At 43.5% G+C, this 22,723-nt stretch overlaps 1 protein-coding gene across 1 annotated transcript in view; it reads right to left on the reverse strand.

Annotated features, from left to right (window-relative positions):
- JAM2 (junctional adhesion molecule 2) overlaps nucleotides 1-22,723 on the reverse strand; it is a 174,358-nt gene that overhangs the window by 14,325 nt on the left and 137,310 nt on the right. The window contains exons 8-9 of the mRNA XM_075335063.1: nucleotides 8,657-8,669; nucleotides 3,997-4,030 (exon numbers count right to left, since the gene is read on the reverse strand). Coding sequence (XP_075191178.1) covers nucleotides 3,997-4,030; nucleotides 8,657-8,669 — 47 coding nt within the window. The remainder of the gene's footprint in view (nucleotides 1-3,996; nucleotides 4,031-8,656; nucleotides 8,670-22,723) is intronic.

Consider the following 22,723-nt stretch of genomic DNA (forward strand, 5'->3'; position numbering starts at 1 on the left):
GGTGGAGTATGCAAAACATACTCCAGCTCTCAGCTCTGCTCTATGCAGCGTCACGCCCCTACCCTGACTGTCAGGGCTGTGGGCGGTAACGAAGGGAGCTAGGCCCAGAAGCCGGGGACTCGAGTTAACAGCGCGGCCGCCGTAAAAGCGCGGGCCGCGCTGAAGTCCCCGGCGCACCACAAGTGCCAGCCGCGCCGCAGTTCCAGCGGCCGGCGCGACCGATTCATAGAAGTGGCCAGCGTCCCGCCCCTCTCCTGACTGGCAGGTCTGGGGGCGGGAACGAACGGAAGCAGGCCGCAAAAGCCGGGGACTCTAGTTATCAGCGCGGCCGCCGTAAAAGCGCGGGCCGCGCTGAAGTCCCCGGCGCACCACAAGTGCCAGCCGCGCCGCTGCCAGCGGCCGGCGCGACCGATTCCTGGAAGTGGCCAGCGTCCCGCCCCTCTCCTGACTGGCAGGTCTGGGGGCGGGAACGAACGGAAGCAGGCCGCAAAAGCCGGGGACTCTAGTTATCAGCGCGGCCGCCGTAAAAGCGCAGGCCGCGCTGAAGTCCCCGGCGCACTACAAGTGCCAGCCGCGCCGCAGTCCCAGCGGCCGGCGCGACCAATTCCCATAAGTGAGCCTGCTTCAGCAAAGCTGAATGAGGCCATGGCACAGGCGCCGCAGCGCTGATGTCCCCCGGCGCACTACAACACCCAGCATGCTGCGGTGTGAGCGCCAAATGCACGGGGACACAGAGTACCTTGAGGAAGCAGGGCCATGTCCCTGATGTACTCCGCTCCATCCAGCATCTTCTCCAGGGGCTGTAGATGGAGCACGGTCTCAGTGCCTGGAGACCGGTAAATCCCACTTCACCCAGAGCCCTGTAAAAAGGGATGGGGAAGGAATCAGCATGTGGGCTCCTGCCGCCGTACCCGCAATGGGTACCTCAACCTTACAAACACCTCCGACATACAGTGGGGTGAGAAGGGAGCATGCTGGGGACACTATATGTGTCCTCTTTTCTTCCATCCGACATAGTCAGCAGCTGCTGCTGACTAAAAAGTGGAGCTATGCGTGGATGTGTTGCCTCCTTCGCACAAAGCACAAAACTGGTGAGCCAGTGATCCCACTGGGGGTGTATAGCCAGAAGGGGAGGGGCCTTACACTTTTAAGTGTAATACTTTGTGTGGCCTCCAGAGGCAATAGCTATACACCCAATTGTCTGGGTCTCCCAATGGAGCGACAAAGAAATAGAATGTATTAACAAAAACGTATTCTGCACACAAAAACCACAAAGCAAATAGATAGAAATGTAATTATTAAATTGTTGCCTATATTAACTAATCAGAGCTCATATTAATTAACTGTAGCAAAATAGAAGTTAAGCTGTGATTGGTTGCTATTGGCAGCCTGATAAAATCTCCAGGCAACAGAAAGCCCTCCCCCTGACAGTATATATTAGCTCACACATACACATATAGACAGGTCATGTGACTGACAGCTGCCGTATTTCCTATGTGGTACATTTGTTGTTCTTGTAGTTTGGCTGCTTATTAATCAGATTTTTATTTTTGAAGGATAATACCAGACTTGTGTGTGTTTTAGGGCGATTATGTGGTGAGGTTGGTGTATGTGTGGTGAGATGTGTGCTGAGGGTGGTATATCTGTTCAAGCATGTGGTGGTGTGTGGCGCATTTTGTGTGTGTGTTCATATCCCCGAGTGTGGTGAGTATCCCATGTCGGGGCCCCACCTTAGCAGCTGTACGGTATATACTCTTTGGCACCATCGCTCTCATTCTTTAAGTCCCCCTTGTTCACATCTGGCAGCTGTCAATTTGCCCCCAACACTTTTCGTTTCACTTTTTCCCCATTATGTAGATATGGGCAAAATTGATTGGTAAATTGGAATGCGCGGGGTTAAAATTTCGCCTCACAACTTAGCACCCGGCGCTGCCCGGGATAGTAACTGTCTCTCTCCCATTCTCTGTCTGTCTCCCCCTCTGTCTCTCTCTCTCTTTGTCTGTCTCTTTCTCCGTCTGTCTCAATCTCTTTCCCTGTCTGTCTATCTATCTGTCACTTTCCCTGTCTGTCTCTTTCCCTGTCTGTCTCTTTCCCTCTCTTTCCCTGTCAGTCTGTTTCTTTGTCTGTTTCTGTCTCTTTGTGTCTGTCTCTTACCCTGTCTATGTCTGTTTCTTACCCTGTCTGTGTCTGCCTCTTTCCCTGTCTGTGTCTGCCTCTTTCCCTGGCTGCATTGTGACACGCCAACATTCCATATAAGGGCGTGGCTGTGCATTCTTCTGAAGTTCTGGCTGCACTGTGGCTCCCAGCTCCATTCGCTTTAATGGAGGCAGGTTTTTTGTTGAATAACTGTAAAGAGCGGGGTTAAAATTTCCCCTCAAAACATAGCCTATGACGCTCTCGGGGGTCAGAAGTGTGAGTGTGCAAAATTTTGTGGCTGTAGCTGCGACGGTGTGGATGCCAATCCCGGACATACATATACATACACACACACACACACACACACACACACACACACACACACATACACATACACACATTCAGCTTTATATATTAGATATATGTTAAAAATGTATGTTTAAATCCCATTTTTATAGATTTGCTTATTTTTATTTCTTTATTTTTGACCTGGGAAAAGTGGGTGATTCAAATGTTTGTATTTATTTTTTTTTTCAAAACATTTTTTTCTCTTTTAAATTTATTTTTTTAATTCCTCAAGGGCTATAGGTTCTATATTCTGCAATGATCCATTATTGGAGTATATAGAAGAAATAAAAATCTGCTATGAGCTTAATGTGGGTACAAAAATAGAGATGAGCGAGGCCCCCAGCAGCCCCTGTAACTGACCTGACCATCGAGGCCGGAGGGCTTCAAGGCGGTTGCATTACATGATTGCGTGTAAGTGCCATCGTCAAAGATTGACAGCGAAACTGATGATTTTTTGGAAGCAATCAGCGCAATCTGAAGGCAGGTGCTGGCTGTGTAACACAGACAGCACTCTCCTTGCATGGAGCCAGCTCAGCTCCTGAGCCTGCTCTATACACCCACACACAATGTGTGACATACATGTACATCACACATCGGTGAGGAGTTAAAAGGCTTTACCTTTGAAAAGATATTTACTAGGGTAAATGAAAAATGCCTAATTGCTCAGCTCACGGACCCCATTAACACCTAGAATGGGGGTTCCAATCCTCCAAATCAGGACTGAATGGAGTGACATGGTCAGTCACACTGCTGCTCCATTCAGTGTCTACTGGAATGATGCAGATAGCCTTCATCTTCATTAGTCTCAAGAGACCCCCTTCTAGTGATCAGTGGGGTCCCAGTAACCAGACAGTTGTGTATTAGTGTTCAGCGAGTAGTTAACTCTTCGTACTCGCTATGCTGTTAGTGAGTATTGTCCGCTACTCGCATATTCGTTACGAGTAGCGGGCGCAATGTAAGTGAATGGGAAATACTCGCGAAGTGGCGAGTAACCTGAAGTCGTTCTATTCGCTAGTACGGCTTTCGGGTTACTTGCTGCTTAGCGAGTATTTTCCATTGACTTACATTGCGCCCGCTACTTGTAACGAATATGTTAGTGGCGGAATAGTACTTGCTAAGAACATAGCGAGTACAAAGAGTTATCTACTCGCGCAACACTAGTTATCTATCTCTATATGAGAAAACCTGTTAAGCTGATTAATCACATTGGGCACTCAGAGGATAAAATGGTCAGAGGTTGTGACCCTCAGAAACTGATCGAAAACTGTGACCAAGTGTTTATTTTCCCATTATGTCACCACCGAGGTAATGAAGTTGTAACTACTGAGCACAGTATCGTTGCCGCTGCCCCGAATATACAGAGGTGAGTCCTGATCGTGGGACCTTCCTCTATAGACTCGGAATTCTCTCGTAGAATGTTGGTAAATTTGAATTATTTGAATTCTAAACCGAACCCGTTACTGACTCCCCCGATCCCCTCATGTAGGGACAGCCGAGGGACAGAACACTTACACTCTCTGCCTGTGACGCTGAATTGTGTTCCTTCCTGCAAAAACAACAAAAAGAAATATTAACCCCAACATGTTAAAATATCCGCAGTGCATACAAAATCTAGAATATATCATTATACCATCACTATATGTGTAACTAGAATGTCTCCGTCTTCTGCCCTGTACATTTCATTACTATGCTATGGTTACTGATGTGTACACACTGAAGACCACCCCTACTCAGCATTGGATCCAAGGCCTCCTTAACCTCCTCATGCCATGGTTATTTTTCATATTTGTTTTTTCCTCTTCCAAGAGCCATACGTTTTTTTCTCTTTCTGTCAATATAGCCGTATGAGTGCTTGTTTTTTGCAAGACGAGTTGTACTTTTGAATGACATCATTCATTATACTATACTGGGGAGAACTGAAGCGCGCAGTTCATGCAGGAAAGCCCAGGAATTTACAGGAACTGGAGGCTTTTTGCCAAGAAGAATGGGCAGCTTTACCATCTGTGAAAATAAAGCGCCTCATCCACAACTACCACAAAACACTTCACGCTGTCACTGATGTTAGAGGGGGCAACACACGGTATTAAGAACTGGGGTATGTAAACTTTTGATCAGGGTCATTTTTTTGTTTGTCATTAGGATTTAAAAAGAGAAACACAGTAATAGGACAATAAATGACTTCACCCAACCACTAACCATGAGTGGAAAAAAAAGATTTTGTTTTATCATTCATATTCTCTGAAAAAAAAAAAAAGGCTAAGAAAGCAAAAAATCTGCCGGGGTATGTAAACTGTTGACCACAACTGCATATACGGTAGTATACGGCAAAATGGAAAAAAAATTGTAAGTGCGGTGAAATTGCAAAAAATGAGCAATACCACAATAGTTTTTGGGGTTTTTACTTACAATGTCCACTACATGGTAAAACTGACCAGGCAGTATGATTCCTCAGGTCAGTAAGAGTTCGTAGATACCAAATATCTATAGTTTTTTTTTATTTAAAGGGAACCTGTCACCAGTTTTTTGCCCTATGGCACTCCATTTTAACATGCTGTATATAAGAGCCCAGGCCGTTGTGAGAACATAAAAACCACTTTATAATACTCACCTAAACCGGTCACTGCGGTGGATGTGGCTCACATGGGAGTCTTCGTCCTCTGGTTCCGGCGCCTCCTCTTTCGGCCATCTTCTGAAGCCTGGGTGCATGAGGTGTCTACGTCATACACACTTTTCGGTCCCGCGCAGGCGCACTACAATAGTTTGATCTGCCCTACTCAGGACCTGAATGCCGGCGAGTGTGGATGACGTCGGACGCGTCATGCACTGCGGCTTCAGAAAAATGACAGAGGCAGCGACAAAGATGGCCGAAAGAGGCGGCGCCAGCACCGGAGGACGAGAACGCCCATTTGACCCACATCCACCGCAGCAACCGCTTTAGGTGAGTTTTATAAAGTGTTTTTTTATGTTTTACACAGCGGCCTAGGCTCTTATATACAGCATGTTAGAATACTGTATATAAGAGCCCACTGGTGGTGGCCGCAGCTTATAGGGCAAAAAACTGGTGACAAGTTCCCTTTAAGTGGTCAAAAAAGTTGAAAATTTACAGAATTTTTTTTTTCCTTTGTTACCATTTCCTGAGACCCGTGGTATTTTTATTTTTCGGGATCTGGGGCGCAGTGATGGCTTATTTTTGTGTCCTGAGCTGATGTTTTTATTGATACCATTTTTTGGTACATGTGATGTTTTGATTGCCTCTTATTGTAATTTATTGCAATGTTGCGATGGCCCAAAAAATGTAATCTGGCGTTTTTAATTTTTTTTTCTTTATGCTGTTTACCGAACAGATTAATTTATTTTATATTTTGATAGAGTGGACATTTTTGAACACAGCGATACCAAACTTTTTTTTTTATGGTTTTATTTTTAATGGGGCAAAATGATTTGAACTTTATAGGTTTTTTTTTATTTGTATCATATTTTTTACAGTAAATCTTTTTTTTCCACTTTTATTGAATTTAATACTGTAAGCTGCGATCGTCCTATCATTTGTGCTGTAAAGAGTAAGACACTATCCCCGCTCTGTACAGCACAAATCATCATCTTCTATGAATGTCGCTTGCACCCGGCATTGACAGGAAGATCATCATGAGAGACACTGGGGTAATCAGTTGATCTCTGCCTGTAACGACAACCTTTAAGAGCCCCAAAATCAAGCCATGGGAGCATTGATGGGAGCGGGGGATTGATGGGAGCGGGGGAATGATGTGCCCCCCTGCTGGAGCGCTGTAAATTTCACTGCCGGTGACTGACAGCAGGATTTAACAGGTTAACGAGGTGCGGGCGAGCCTGTGACTGTTAGAGGCAGATGAAGGCTAATTAAATCAGCCTTCATGTACGGGAATCTTACGGGCTCAGCATGCGAGCCTGCATCAAAGGAAGGGACAAGACGTATGATGCAAGTTTATATCATATGGCATGAAGGGGTTAAAGGGAACCTGTAATGTAAATGGTACCTGACCTGACCATGTTCCAGAGCAGGAGGAGCTGATCCGATTGATAGACATTTTCAGAAAATATTTCTTGAAATCCCTGGTGTTTGTGTATATGAGTCCAGTGGGCGGTCCTAGTGCGACTGAGTATGTAAGAAAATCTGTCAATCACTAGATAGTACCGCCCCCTGGACTCATTACAGGTCATGCTAATTCTTTTCCCACAAACCTGTATACCATTCTACTCTTCCCCTTCCGTATGCCATGTTGTCCACAGATCGGGCGACACGCACAATATGACACATTTCCTTTAAAAGATATAGCCACCATTTCAATCATTTTAAGCATTCCTCCAATTTATTGAAGTTAAAAAAAAACAAGAAACTTTGTAAATTGTCTTTTTTTCCAATCATATTTGCCAACCTCCCATCTACACCCAATTTACTGTGTCCCATATCTGTGGGTGTCCCGCCATAAGAAATGTTGGTGTCACGGGTGGTAAGACATTCCTGTGGTGTCCGGCAATAGAAATTCACAGTGATGGGCTATGTAAAATTCTCCCTGACATTCTATTATTCCTGCTGTTAGTATTCAGTGTACTAGATATCATCCTTTTCCCTTTAGGACCCAGCGGAGCTCCTCTTCCCTTCAACTGCTAATCATCTGTATTTCCCCGTGGGTTTAAATACTCTCATTTTCCCAGGACTTGTGCTGTTGATATTCAGTTCCTTCGTAAGCTCTGGCTGCAAGCAGGCGGCTTGCACTCATCTGTAGGATCATTGCTGCATTTTTCTGAACTTCTTCCTAATACGTCTGGAGGTAAGTTATTCATGTGCTTTCCCCATGTAGGTCTGTTCCCTGTGTCTTCTTTAGTGTTTAGTGGGGTTGACAAAGCTCTAGGTTCATCCTAGGGTTAGGGATCCACTTCTGCGCATACGTGTGGAACCTATCTAGTGTGGGCCAGCGGTAGGTTGGGTAAGGAGTCCCCATCTCCCCCTTCCCTAGTCACAAGGTTTCCCTTCTCCCCCCTTTCGCTTAGTACGCCCCCGGAAGTAGTGTGACAGTTGGGTGAGCGATTTCTTGCAGACTATTTTCAACTCTTCTAGGAGTCCATTACACTATTACCCTTCAGATATACCAGAAGAGGGGGGCAAATATGATTAAAAAAAAAAAAAAATCAACCATTTTTTGTCTACAGCTCATACATAGATTTTTCTGTCTCCATGGATACAGACTACAAACAAACCCTTGCGTGTAGTCTGACCCTCCCCTTTCTCTTTACCTCCTTGCTTTTCTCCATCCCATTGCTCATCCACCGACAATAGAAGAGTGGGGAAATTAAATTAAAGGGTTAATCCCATCTCCAAGATCCTAGCCCAATATGTAGTAGGTATAATAATCATAATAATATAAGCAAATACCTCCAGTTAGAAATGTAGTATAGTTCTCCTGATATAGCCATGTCTCTTACCTCATGTGCAGGGCATTGCAGCTTAGGTATACATGGTTACGTTCACTCATATAGTGTCAGTTAGCTGGATACCTAAGCTGCAATGCCCTGCACATGAGGTAAGAGACATGGCTATATGAGGAGAACTATACTACATTTCTAATTGGAGGTATTTGCTTATATTATTATTACACCTACTACATATTGGGATAAGATTTTGGAGATGGAAATAACCCTTTAACCCCTAACGGCAGACTACACAAGTCTTCAAGCACGGAGACACATAAGTCTGCATGGGAGCTGTACGTACAAAACGGTAATTAATTTTTTTTTATGAATACATTCTGTAAGGATTTTTTTTCATGGAGGAATAAATATATAAAAGTGGACATATCCTTTAAGAAAGACATATAAACGTGCTGAAATGTAATCATACAAGTCATGGACCGGCCATAATGATAGAAGTCACAGTGCGCTGTGCAGTACATTAACCCTTCACTGCATTTCCCGAGCACAAAAGCAGTTATCCTCGTTTTCCCAGCTCATAGTACAGATGACAGCACAGTCGCCATAGACCAGCTCCTCCAGACGTCTATTAGCTTTTTATCTTCACATATCATTTCTATCATCCCAAGGACCATGCATATAGCGTGACCGGTGTGCAGCTCTAATATGGAGGAGCGTTTCCATACAACAACCCAACAATCAATAGTGGGATAAAAAGAATACTTACTTAGATTTTCCACCTGTAAGGAGACAAAAATAAAAGAAAGTATTAAAATGGTGATTTTTCTCCAGGAATAAGTAGTGTTTGCAAATATTTTTTATCTTTTATTTTTTTGTAAAATGCATTTTAATGTGGTTTTATTTGCATTTTGTTTCCTAGTCACTGGAAGAGTTAAAAAAAAGCTACAAAAATCATGAAAGAATTGACGACAATTTGATGGGTCAAAGGCACAAGGAAAAAAATAAGCAGAATGTGCATGAGATTTTAGCAATCCCATCCATTTTGTTGGTATTTTTCATAATAATGTTGTTTTTTTTTTTCATAATAAAAGTGTGAAAAACAATGAAACTATTCATAAAAACTGAAAAAAAAACCCCAAACAAAAAACACTCATAATATACAAATACCAATTATAAAATTTCACATTGCGACCCAGTATCCATCCCAACAAGAAAGAACGGCGGCATGGGGAATCTGACATAGACATTCATTCATTATCTAATATGTGGATGTATTATTTCAGCATTGTATGGTGTTATTTATGTGTATGATATGGAGGTACTTTATATACTTGTATGATGGGCACTTGTAGGAGTGTAATTTTTGGCCACCTTGGGGGAAGTCCTATTGAGCAATATATTGTGGTATTATTTAGACACTGTTTGGTGTTATTTATGTGCATAATATGGAGGTTTTATTGCTATGTACTTTATGGTGTAATTGTGAGTACTATTGATTCTTTAATTTTAATATCTGGGCAATTGTCATCTATGCACATTATATGGAGATATTCTTTTTGCACTCTCTGGTTGTGGGTGATGCAGGAACCGTAGGAGTATAATTTTTGGACATATGAATGTATTCCTTGTGTGCACTGTATGGTGGTATTATTTAGACACTGTATGCTGACATTATTTGAGCACTGGATGTTGTCATCTATGCACATTATATGGAGATATTCTTTTATGCACTGTCTGGTTGTGGGTGATGCAGGAACTGTAGGAGTGTAATTTTTGGGCACATGATGGTATTCCTTTTGTGCACATTATAGTGGTATTATTTAGACACTGTATGGTAACATTATTTAAACACTGGATGTTGTAATCTATGCACGTCATATAGAGATATTCTTTTATGCACTCTGATTGTGGGAGTGTAATTTTTGGGCACTTAGTGGTCCTTTTGCGCACTGTATAGTGGTATTATTTAGACACTGTGGTGGCATTTGTGGTCATTTTTTGTCCATGTATTGGGACACTGTGAATTGTGGCATTATCTCAGCACACTATGGAAGTATTTTTGGGTAATGTGGGCCCGTGATGGCATTATTTTTAGACATTGAATGAAGTTGATATTTTATTCCCTATGTGTGGGGATGGCATTGCAGTTTTATTTCGGCACAGTATGGAGGTATTATTGGGCGATGTATGATGGCACTGTATGGGAGTTCTCTGGTCTGATATTTGTTGTCTGCGGTTGTTTTGTGGACAGTACATCATGTTTCACTTTTAATGCTTTTCCGATGTTTTTTGCTCTGTACGTCATAGCAATTAAATTATTTATCTATAGTTAACAGAAAGGTTCTCTTTAACCCTTCCAGCACAGGATGACGTGTAGTAGTCAGGATTTTGTTGGCCCTTGTGTTGTCACCAGCAGGGGGTACTGGTTACTAATGTAACAGACTCCTCATAGAAAGCCGAATGGTAAAACAGATGGGCCCCTAATTACACATTGAAGAAAGGAAATCTCCCAATTCCGGTCTAGTTTTTGTTCCAATATACGGTGTGTAATACAACAAAACACACGGTACATAAACATGGCGGCCGGTCACAATGTGCTACACCGGCTGACATACACCACAGGAAGCACTCCATCCATCAGCAGATGAGCATTGCTGGACATAAGGATAAATAGGGTGCCAAATTTAGGGGTAAACATCTTTTTCCTGACTACGTCACTAATTTTATTCCTCCCCACCACACCTTTTAAAGGATTATTCCCAAAATGGTAAGCTATCTCTGATCTTTTGATATGGATAGGGGGATGACTGTATATTTTAGGAATAGTAACTTAATGATTACTCTATACTGTAAATTGTGCAATAATTCTCTACCTCCCTTTTTAAACCATTTCACTATCTGGACTACTGTTACTGCAAAGAATCCTTTCCTGTAACGCCAATTGAAACTGCCTTTCATGTACACTAGTGGTACATGATGTCTCCTGGTTGTTATTGCATTTCATAATGAAAGATTTATCTCTCAACGCCACATACACAACATGGGGGGAGGAGGTTGGTGCAGAACAAAAAGATCCAGCTACAAAATGAAAACTATCTGATTTTTATCTCCTCCGAATATCATACACATGGCCCATGTACAATAGATAATTGTCATGTGCAGGCAGGGCATAATCGGGGCTTCTAGACTGGCCCAGGCTAGGGGGGCTCTAGCTGTCCCTTATCTCAGGGGTACTTCTGATGGTGAAGAGGTCTGGACCGCCAACTGATGTTTACATTTATCTCTTTCCCTCCCCAGGCTTATTCTGTGTAAATACTACAAAGTCCATCATGCACTGCTGCAGCCTGTGAAACGGCACTTAGCATGCACCCTCCATTCTCTATCCTGTGCTGCTGAAGATATTGGGAGATACCAAGTGTCAGAGCAGCCCAGGGTAGGCAATTGTGAGATGGCCAGTACAGCCCAGTCACCGTTTGCTCTGTAAATTTCAGCCCTTTTCAGCCGTCTATGTCAATGATTGGATTACATACACTCTTTGCTTTTGCAATGCAGATTGCAGCAGTTTACTAGGTGTCAGCCCCTGTGGTTACTGCTGAATGAAATGGTCAGCTCAGCTTGGTGAGGCAGAAAAATTGTGTCTCACTCCAAAAACTCTACACCCACCATCAGGAGTCCAATGACAACTCCCTTTTGTTTTGCCTGATTTCTGTGTCAGAAAATGAAGTATCAGAGGAGGAAGAAGAACCTGCATAACAATTCAGTACTATGTGATTCCTGCTGAGCTGCGCTCATAGAAGCTATACATCCAATACAAGTATATTACAAAAGGTATTGTTTAGAAAAACTATAGTATATAGGGCAATGGGGTGAAAAAGTAGTGGAAAACCCCTTTAACAAAATGGCCTTAAAAATATCTCAAGTATAAAATTCTGTATTGCCTTACTGGACTAGTCAACAAGGGTCAGTATTGTCCAGGATAATAAAAAATTATCTTTTTTAATTATTTTATTTTTGCTGGCCCTAATGTTCTTGGGGAACACTTTTGTGTTTATTTGGGGCACTTTTGTTCATTGGAATTATTTCTCAGGGGGCCCTAGACTGGCTGTGTTCAACCGGATAGCAACCAAGTGCCATGAATTTACGGTGCTTGGTCCTGGGCTTTCACACCAGGTTCTTGTAAATTTATGGTACAGGGTTACAGCTTGTGTTCAAGCAATATAGGAGGGGCAGATCTGGGGTCCGGCTGTCAGACATTACCATAATTGCCATTTCTTACTTTTGTTGGCTACATAACACTCAATGAACGCTATGCAGTTCACAGTAGCACCGGTAGGATCTATCGATCACGTGATTGTAGTGGTTTGCCCTCCATGGTAGAACTGTTAAGTCCTAGTGGGCCCAGGTCAGCTTTGCAAGTCACTAATATCACTGTAGAGGGCTCAAATAAAAAAAAAAAAAAAAATATATGTTCCTCAGAGATCTTTTAGGATCTTTTAGAGCACAAATTATGTGCCCAAAAAGCACATATGTTTTGTATACAATACATTTTATTATATGCAGATAAACAAAAAAAAATCTACACATTCTGAATCCATGTGACACAAAGTGGGATGCATTCAAAAGGTAAAAAAATCTATATAAATTACATAGTAATGTATATGTACCCCAAAAATGTGCTTAAATAATAGAAAAAAAAAGTTTGTCCCACATAAAACAAAGCTTCACATAGGCACAAAAACCTCAAATCAACAAAAGTTATCGATGCTGAAAAGTGGAGAAGGAAAAAAAACCCCAAAAAATAAATAAGTAAATAAATAAATTAGCCGGTTATTATATGACAGCACCTGGACCCCTTTTGATTAAAACGTCTGTGGCTATAAGGCCACGTGAACACATTCAGTATTTGGTGAGTTTTTTACCTCAGTATTTGGAAGACAAAACCAGGAGTGGAACAATTAAAGGAAGTATATAATAGAAACACGGGCACCATGTCTGTATTTTTTACCCACTCCTGAGGTAAAAAACTCATCCAATCCTCAGTTAAGAGTTTTTAAAAAGTTTATTTCCTTTGATCTTTTGTCTCTTCGGGGTACTTTCTATCATTTTATAGTGTTGGATGCAGTTTGGGTCGTGATATTTATTGGCGGAGGTGTTGGCGGACCATGGTGTGTTAGTATTCCAGAGCCGTGAATCTCGGAGAAGCTTTCTCTGTAGACATTCAGCTGATCTCATCTTGCTGTCATCGTATACAGGATCCAGACCCTTCCTCCTGTCTGGTAGGAGTATTCCTGCTCTGGGGGCTGGCAGGGCAGATCTCAGCCGTTATCGGGGATCACCCCCTGCACTGCAGAGGATGCGGGCCGCTGAGCTGACACTCGCTCACTTCCTCCCGGACACTCTCTGACCGCTCGGCTGACAGTTTCCTGCCTTTGTGTTTGGTTTGACATCACTCCTAACTCTCGGGGCGTCAACGTGTTTTTCTTTTTTTTTAAACTTTAGCACAAGAACAAAGATAACATTACGCAGGTCTCCGCCATCCCCTCCTTACAACGTATTGTGCATTCCGGTACATGAAAGGTTATGTAAATAGAATTGTTTTCCCCTATGGTTTACTGATCCCATATTCAGGCCTTGCAGTCCCTCATGTATTCAGATTTTAGGTAAAAACCTAAGTGGCCATCAATACAGCTCTTATGAAGGTGGTAATCTGTCTACTCACAAACAGAATAAATGACTGGATATTGTTTAAAGGGAACCTGTCAGGTCCAATATGCACCCAGAACCAAAAGCAGTCCTGGGTGCTTATTGCTAATCCTGCCTAACCGTCCCTGTATACACTAGCATAGATAAAGAGATCTTTAGAAAAAGTATTTCTAAAGATCCTTTATATGCTATGCTAATGAGTCAGGGACTAGTCACAGGGGCGTTATTTCCCTAACTAGTCTGCCCTCTTAGCCTGCCCACAGGAAAGTGCTAACAAGCTATTCAATGCCCATTACTCAGTGTCATCGGTGGTGACGCACGTACCTGTGTCTGTTGTCACTGCCTCAGACGTTGGGTTTAGAGTCCGTGGACAGGATCAGAAATTCCAGCACTTCTGGTCATGAGCACTATGAAGTTGGGCGTCCGCGTCCAGACTTCATAGAAGTCTATTGCGGATGAAGTGCCGTGACTTCTGATCATGCACACTAAGCCTAAACTCGGCATCTGAGGTGGTGACAACGGACACAGGTACGAGCGTCACCGCTGATGACGCTGGGCATTGAATGGCATGTTATCACCTCCCTATGGGCGTGCTAACATGCTAAGTGGGCCAACTAACCAAGGGAACGAACACCCTTGCGACTAGTCGCTGGCCTCATTAACATATCATAAAGGATCTTTAAAAATACTTTTTTTCTAAATATCTGTTTATCTATGCTACTAGATACAGGGACAGTTAGGGAGGGATTAGCAATATGACCCAGAACTGCTCGTGGTTCTGAGTATATATTGGACCTGACACGTTCACAATGATCTACCAAAATGCTTAGGACAAAGTCATTAGATGGCCCCTGTATAAGGACAAAAAATGGGTCCTTGATGCCCAATAGCTCATCACAGAACAGCCCATTATGGCTCCTTAATAATCCAACTTGCCATTCATTTTATAAACAGCTTCCAAGCTAATGAATTGCAAAGATAGAGAGTACCAAAACAAACATTTTTAGGTACTTTAATTGCCTGCAGATTGGTTGGGATCCAGGCTCTTTGAAGCCCACCAATTGTTCAGAAGAACACCAAGAAGCCTATGACTTTCTATTAAGTTTATAGATCACTCTGTGGGCTCCTGTCTCACAAGATAAGGGTCTCAACACCTGGACCTTCAAAAATATGTAAGAAACTTAAAAAAAAGGTTAAAAAGTTTAGTTGCTCACTAAGTAACTTTCTAAATAGTCTTTGTTGCGCCCCTGACCTGGTCAGCCACCACTGAGTACTGCACCCATGCTGGGTCAGTGCTGTCAGGTAATCCTAAAGGCTGGAATAGGGTGTGTACGCACAGACACATAGTGACCAGGTCTCCCACACCATTAGAGGGGACCCTTGGGTAGATCCAAGAGGGGGCTTCCCTCCACATCTCATCTGAGGGGTGTAGGGGAGGGCCTGGAAGCTAGGTTGCAGAGGCAGGCACAGAGGGGAGGGAGCAGTGAGCCAGTCTGCTAGTGAAGCTCAGAGTGCAAGGAAGAGGAGTGGAGCGCAGAGAAGCTAGTGAGACCCTGCACGTCTAGTAGCTGTTGGCGGGGGAGAACAGTTACCTGTGGATCAGCCTGAAAGACGCCTAGGGAAGAGGTGGTCGAGTACGGGGGCTGCCGGTGACCAGGCCCACACGAGGAAACAGGTCCCTAGAGCAGATATCCATTTATTCGAGCTGCTAAACCTGCCGGTGAGGGTACTGGATGTGCCTCACCAACCTACACAGAGTCCGAGCCTCAGCAGCAACAAGGGGGCCCATAAGAGGGATCGAGCCTGAAGTTGTCTCACTTGGTCCACGCTGCCGGCAAACAGGCCAAAAAGGGGAGACTTCCCTGGATGAATCCCGCAGTACGTCTAGTCAGGGGTTATCCGAAACAAGGACGGCTAGGAAGGCGAGTTGACAGTTACCCTTAGACCGGCCTGCAGGATACCTGATTTCTCCTGGTTCATCACAGTGTCACCCGGGTAACTCACAATACCACCAAAAGTGAGTAAAACAATTGAAAGACATTTTTGGACTGAGACTGAGTTATTCTGGGACCAGTAGTTCCACACACCCGAGCCCCTGGTGCCAGCCTCACTCTCAGGAGGCCACACCATCTAACTGCAGACTCCATCAGCCCCAGACTCTGATTAAAGCTGCAGTGGCGGTCACCCATATCCCTGATCGCAAACAGAGAGTGGCGTCACGACTCATCCATACACGAACAACCTGACATACCTGTTGCCAGACGTACCAAAGTGCAGACCCTGCGGCGTCCCGGAAGGTGGAGAGAGGTCCCTGAGGCGACCGCTGCAGGTGGGCGACACATCTTCATTAAGCTTTTTCTACCATTTTGCTGCTTTAGAGTTTGTTAGTCGATTGAAACGCAGGCCTTACAGGAAAATTCCACTATCTCATATATACAATATACACAACCAAACACTACTTATTCAGACAACCTCCAATTAAGATGTCTATAGAGAACTTCAACACCTTTATGTTACTGGACATGTGAATATTCTAAGAAAACGGTCATTGATCAGATGTGATCTAGATTTCTAGTAAAAGAAACCTGTGAATGGCGCCAAAGTGAAAAGACCACCCTTCATTTTGGAAACTGGTGGTCGTAAATAGATAGTACTTTAGTTGCCAAATTCAAGTGACAGGCAAACCACAGTTGCCCGATTGCGGCTGGCATTACATTTCGTGATGCAATTGTAGCATCTGATTTTCATGACCATGTCTCCATTTTCAGGCCATGACCATTTTACCACGCGCTTCTACCAACCCGCCTCGTAACTTCATGCACCAAAAGCACTGTTTCCCAAAGACATTTCAACATTGCCTAAAAGATTTGCCAAGTCTTGTGGGAATCCTGGAGGTCTCTCTTTTCTGCAGGACAATCCAAGAGAGCTGTCAAGTAACATACCTTTTCTGCTGACCCATGTGGCTCCATGGATGGAGGAAGGACGTGTGATATCTCCTTACCTCAGGGCGGTTACTCTTAGAGTCTAGGGAGAATGTAACAGATCTTGCAAATAAAATCTGCCAAAGACATTTACTTTTCGTCAGCGGATCCATATTTCTTGAGTCTTTGCCGAAAGAGTCTAATATTTCGGCCAAGTGACCTGCCATGCTCTGCCGCCATCTCCTGAGCCAGGAGTGAAATGCTTACTCAGCAGTTCTGGCACCACATCTCCACAATGGAGCTTCTCTGAGCTTGGCCTCTTCACTATCTATTACCAGTGATATAGTTAATTTATAGAAAGCAGCCGCCAATTCATTACCAGGCCGAGCTCTTTTCTCTCTCTGGCAATCGGCCATTATGAAATTATGATTAATGAGGATTCTACAGATCTACATTAGCATCCAGCTGAACTACTTCCCCGAGTGAGATGCTAAGTCTGTAAGCGCTGGAGAGATGTCTGACAAAGATCCAAACCTAATGTGTCCTGAGCAAGGGGTGAGTGATGTCCTCCAGGACACAGTCCCATCCATCACTGTGATACACTACAGGCTGCGGCCACCATTGCAACTAAAATGTTTCTATTGTCCCAACTATTCTAAAATGAAAATGAAGCAACTTTCCAATAGGTCTTTGTCACGAATAGCCCTCCGTTGCCTCCAATTGTCAGGACAATACACAATTGACTGACGATTGGACGAGGTGTCGGCAGCTTTCGCTACTATAATTGTTGGCCGCTCACAGTGAACATATAGTATATACAAAACCGATCCCAATGCATGGAATATATACTTCGGTACGGTCACTGCAAAGCTTCACAATTACCCAAGTTAAGGCGGCGTCACACGCTACGATATATCGGGCGATATGTCGTCAGGGTCACGAATTCCGTGACGCACATCCGGCATTGTTTGAGATATCGACTGTGAACAAGCAAAAATACTCACCTTATCGTTGCTCGTTGACATGTCGTTCATTTTCATAAAGTCGGTCACATTCCTGGATGCAGGTTGTTCGTCGTTCCCGAGGCAGCACACATCGCTCCGTGTGACACCTCGGGAACGACGAACTACAGCTTACCTGCGTCCCGCCGGCAATGCGGAAGGAAGGAGGTGGGCGGGATGTTACGTCCCGCTCATCTCCACCACTCCGCTTCTATTGGGCAGCCGCTGTGTGACGTTGCTGTGATGCTGAATGTCCCTCCCCTTCAGGAAGAGGATGTTCGCCGCCCACAGCGACGTCATTAAAGGAGGTAAGTACGTGTGACGGGGGTAAACGACTTTATGCGCCACGGGCAACAAATTGCCTGTGACGCACAAACGACGGGGGCGGGTGCGATCGCTCATGCAATAGCACGATGTATCGTACTGTGTGAAGCCGCCTTAAAACTAGCTGCCACCACCATTCGTTTATACAGGCCAATTGGACACCCGTTACTGGTAATATTTATCCTCACAAGGTTTCAGGGATGCAGTTATTAGAGGAACAAAGCTATTAAATTTTATATATTTAATCTGAAAATTAAGCAGTGCTTATAAAAATATACAAAAGATATTACAAACTAGCTGCCACCACCAATCGTTTATACATGCTGATTGGACATAGGGTTACTGGTAATGTTTAGCCTCACAGAGCTTCAGGGATGCGTTTATAGAGCAAGAGGAACAAATGTATTAAAGTTTATATATTTAAATCAGAAAACTAAGCAGTGCTTATAAAAATATACAAATGATATTAAAAATGGGAACAAAACAATACATTATACCGAGTTAGATAAAAATAAAAGGGATAAACAAAAGAAAAGTACTAGACGTGATGTCACATAAATGGTGCAGATCTATGGAGGGAAGAACTCCAATGAATGTTGATTAATCCTTCAAAGAAATGTATCTTCTGGCATTGAACAAAGGTATCAATTCTAACTTCTGTATATATTAAACAGTCATTCCCACATACCTCACCTTGGGGACTTCAGATGGGGTTGGTAATGGGATGTGGCTTTGGTCTCTAGAAAATTATAGGATCCCCACCTTTCAGGATATCTTTACCCCTGGACGTTTCAGGTGGAAGATTTTATGGGCATATATCCCATCATGATTTTACCTTTCCACATATAGGAAATATGATATAGTTATTGTCATCCATGTGCCTGATATTAATTTGGAGTTCAAAGGCAGGCCACATTTATGTAAAAATATGCATTGCCTTCTTGGGATTTTGATATCGAAAAAGTGTCTACCATAACTATACCTGCCACAAGAACCCAAATATTCATAACTGTATGTTGGCTTTGAAAAGCCGGGTTGCCATCCTTTGAAGTCAAGCAGAAGTGATACATTTGTCAATTCTATTCTCTGGTGTATGTAGATCCTAAACTTCATGTCTGCTATCCAGCTTATGTACCAGTTTAATTACCTGTTCACACCAGGGCCCAGATGGTGGTGTGCAAGCTCTTATTTAATTTCCAAACTACGAGCCAAGTTTTTATAGACCTCTTTTACCATTACATTATGACAGTCTTTGAGAAATTTCTTATCATTGTGAGTCTACAGTTCTACCGACCCATGCGTTTCCATAGTAACAGACAACAAATACCTTCTTTATTCAATCTATTCCCAATCTTCTGCTAACATACATTCAGTTGGTGACCAAGAAGTAAGGGACTGATGGAAGAAAGCGTGACTGCTGGACTGGATCAGACTACATAAGGTTTGTTTGTCGTCTGTTACCATGGAAACACAGATTTGCCTAAAGAATGTAAAGACAAAATGCTAAAGACGAATCGCAGGGATACATGTTGTGAATGTCAGTTATGCTTTTGCTGCTGTGAGGCTCCCTCGTGTGGCCAGGAATGGTTTGGACAGAGACCAGGTGTGTTGAGCAATGGGCGTTTCCATTGCTAACTCTCTGCCTATTTAAATCCTGGTCTGATAGCAGGCTATGCCGGATGTCATTTGTTCTTTGTTCACCAGCCTGCTTCTTCCTGCTCCAGACCACATCTACCCCAGATAAGTGCTTGGCTCTTTATTTGTTGTTTGGTTCTTGTTGCTCTTATCTGAGTTAGTCATTTATTGTGGTTGTTTTCAGTTTATTTGCATGCAGGGATCTTCCCTCTCAGTTGCTTAGCTGGGAAGCTCCCTGCAGCTATGTTTGGAGTATTGCTCCTATGAGTCCATGTGTTTGTTGCTTCTTGAATGTGTAATGATCCCTGCTTTCTGTTCATTGGTATGACAAGAGCGCCTGGTATAGGACGGAGTTCAGATCTAGCGATCTGAGGGCTTTTTGTACTATCAGGTTCTTGGATTTTTGCAGGGTTTTTCTCTGGCCACCATCAGCCCCTTTCCTATCCTGTCCTATTTAGTTAGTGGGGGCCTCACCTTTGCTAATCCTATCATCTATCTGTGTATTGTGTTTTCCTATATCACCGCAGTCTTTGAATGTGGGGGGCTAGCTATTCTTTATCTATTTTCTGAGGCAGAGAGTTATTCGTCTTTTCTTCCTTTAGGATAGCTAGTTCTCCGGCTGGGTTCGCGGTGCACAGGATGTTAGTTCACCCCTCGGCTACTTCTAGTGTTGATGGTTAGTAAGGTGATGACGGCCAGATTAGTTGCCAATGCTCTTGTCACCTTTTACCAATGATTTATGGTGGTCTTCCATGGTTCCGGATCATAACAGATACATATATTGAGACAGTTGTAAAAACGGTTTGTGTGGGTGGACAATGTCTTTAAAGGGGTTTTTGAGGTTTCAAAAACAGCGGAACACAAGACATCAGCAATTCCAGAAAATATCAGCAGGGCCAAGGAGTCTGGGAGAGCTTGCTTTTGTTCCTGATCTCTGTGAGGGAATTTGACTGGGTATTGGGACTATTCAGTGTTTTTCATTTTCCTTGTCATCGATAAACTAACATATTAAGATTTATCAAGACAAGGAGACGAGGCCTCCAGGTCTGAGGGGCCTTATTATTATTATTATAATTATTATTACTTTGGCCCCCCCAAACACTTGTTATGACCCCGCTTCATTACAATACAAGCCACATGGAAACGCCTCGAAATACATTTTATTGTCCAATTCTATTAATACGACCGGCCGCACCCCGCTCCCCGGGTAATGTTATCTGCAACTAATTATAACTCTGGAACATTATGTGTAGCTGCTCCCTCCATATAACAACTTACACTTACCTTTCACAGCAGAAAAAAAATAAAAGAATAAATAAATTTAATGTGAGAGACATATGGAATAATTAGTAGGAGATTTGTCTTTCTGTCTTGGGAAAGCTCCCAGAAAAAGCTGGCGATTCTCTTGGTGTCCCTATTACTCACCTCATTCAATTCCTGCGCTTTTCTTTGTTCCCTGGCATTGCTGTCTGGATTTTATAGGGAACCTGTCACCAGATTTCGGGCCTATAAGCTGCGGCCAACACTACCAGTGGGCTCTTATATACAGCATTCTAACATGCTGTATATAATAGCCCAGGCCGCTGTGTAGAACGTAAAAATCTCTTTATAATACTCACCTAAGGGGCGGTGCAGAGTGGTCGGATGGGTGTTTCCGTTCTCCAGTACCGGCACCTCCTCTTTCAGCCATCTTTGTCCTCCTGCTTCTAAAGCCTGGGTGCATGATGCGTCCTACGTCATACACACTCGCCGGCATTGAGGTCCTGCACTGACGCACTTTGATCTGCCCTAAGCAGGGCAGATCAAAGTATTGTAGTGCGCCTGCACAGTACATAGGACGAGTCATGCACCCAGGCTTCAGAAGAAGGACAAAGATGGCCGAAAGAGGAGGTGCCGGTACCAGAGAACAGAGACACCCATCTGACCATTCTGCACTGCACCGTCCCTTAAGTGAGTATTATAAAGTGATTTTTACGTTCTTCACAGCGGCCTGGGCTCTTATATACAGTATGTTAGAACGCTGAATATAAGAGCCAACTGGTGGTGGCCGCAGCTTATAGGCCCCAAATCTGGTGACAGGTTCCCTTTAAGGGGTTGTGGTTTGGGGTCTTTATATTTTTTGGTGCGGGCTGTTCTGGTGTATGAAATTATAGGTTTGGGTTATTTAGAGTCTGGTCAGGGTTTTGTAATAGTTTAGGGGATCTTGGAGAATATATTACTGTTTTTAAGGTTGTTTGATTTGGTGTCTGTGTGTATTTGGGGGTTCGGTGTATGGTTAATACCCATTTTCTGGCATATTGAAGGTGGTTATATGTGCCATTTGTTATTTAAATGCTGTATTTTGGGGGGGTTGGATCTTTTATATTCAGTCATGGCCAACAGTGTTGGCACCATTGAAATTGTTCCAGAAAATGAAGCATTTCTCCCACAAAATTATTGCAGTTACACATGTTTTGCTTTAGACGTTTATTTCCGTGGTATGTATTGGAACAACACAAAAAACCCGAGACAAAAAAGGCAAAATGGACAAAAATTCACACAAAACCCCCCAAACTGGAGGGAAAAAATTGTTGGCACCTTTCCAAAATTGTGGGTAAACAACTTTGGTCAAACTGACCTGTGGCAAGTAACAGGTGTGGGCAATACGAAAATCACACCTGAAACCATCTTGTGTCTCTGCGTGCCTGATTAAGCATGGAGAACAGAAAGCGGAGAAAAAAAAAAAATGTCTGAGGGTTTGAGAACCAAAATTGTTCAAAAATATCAACAATCTCAAGGTTATAAGTCCATCTCCAAAGATCTTGATGTTCCTTTGTCCACGATGTGCAATATAATGGAGATATTTTACAACCCACAGCACTAAATTCCCTGGATGTGGACAGCAGAGAAGAATTAATAAAAGGTTGCAAAGCAAGATAGAGGCCCCAATCAAGTTCCAAAGAAATTCAAATCATCCTGCAGGCTCGGGGCGCATTAGTCTTAAGGCCCCGTTAAACGCAACGACATCGCTAACGAGATGTCGCTGGGGGTCACGGAATTTGTGACGCACATCCAGCGTCGTTGCGTGTGACACCTACCAGCGACTGCTAACGATCCGGAAAACGGGAAAGATCGTTGATACGTCGTTCCTTTTCCAAATATCGTTGCTCGTTTGTGACTCAGGTTGAGTGAGCCTGAGGAAGCACACATCACTACGTGTGACACCCTGGGAACGACGAATAACAGCGTTCCTGCGTCTTCCGGCAACGA

The sequence above is a fragment of the Anomaloglossus baeobatrachus genome, chromosome 2, assembly GCF_048569485.1.
Source record: "Anomaloglossus baeobatrachus isolate aAnoBae1 chromosome 2, aAnoBae1.hap1, whole genome shotgun sequence".
Lineage (NCBI taxonomy): Eukaryota > Metazoa > Chordata > Amphibia > Anura > Aromobatidae > Anomaloglossus > Anomaloglossus baeobatrachus.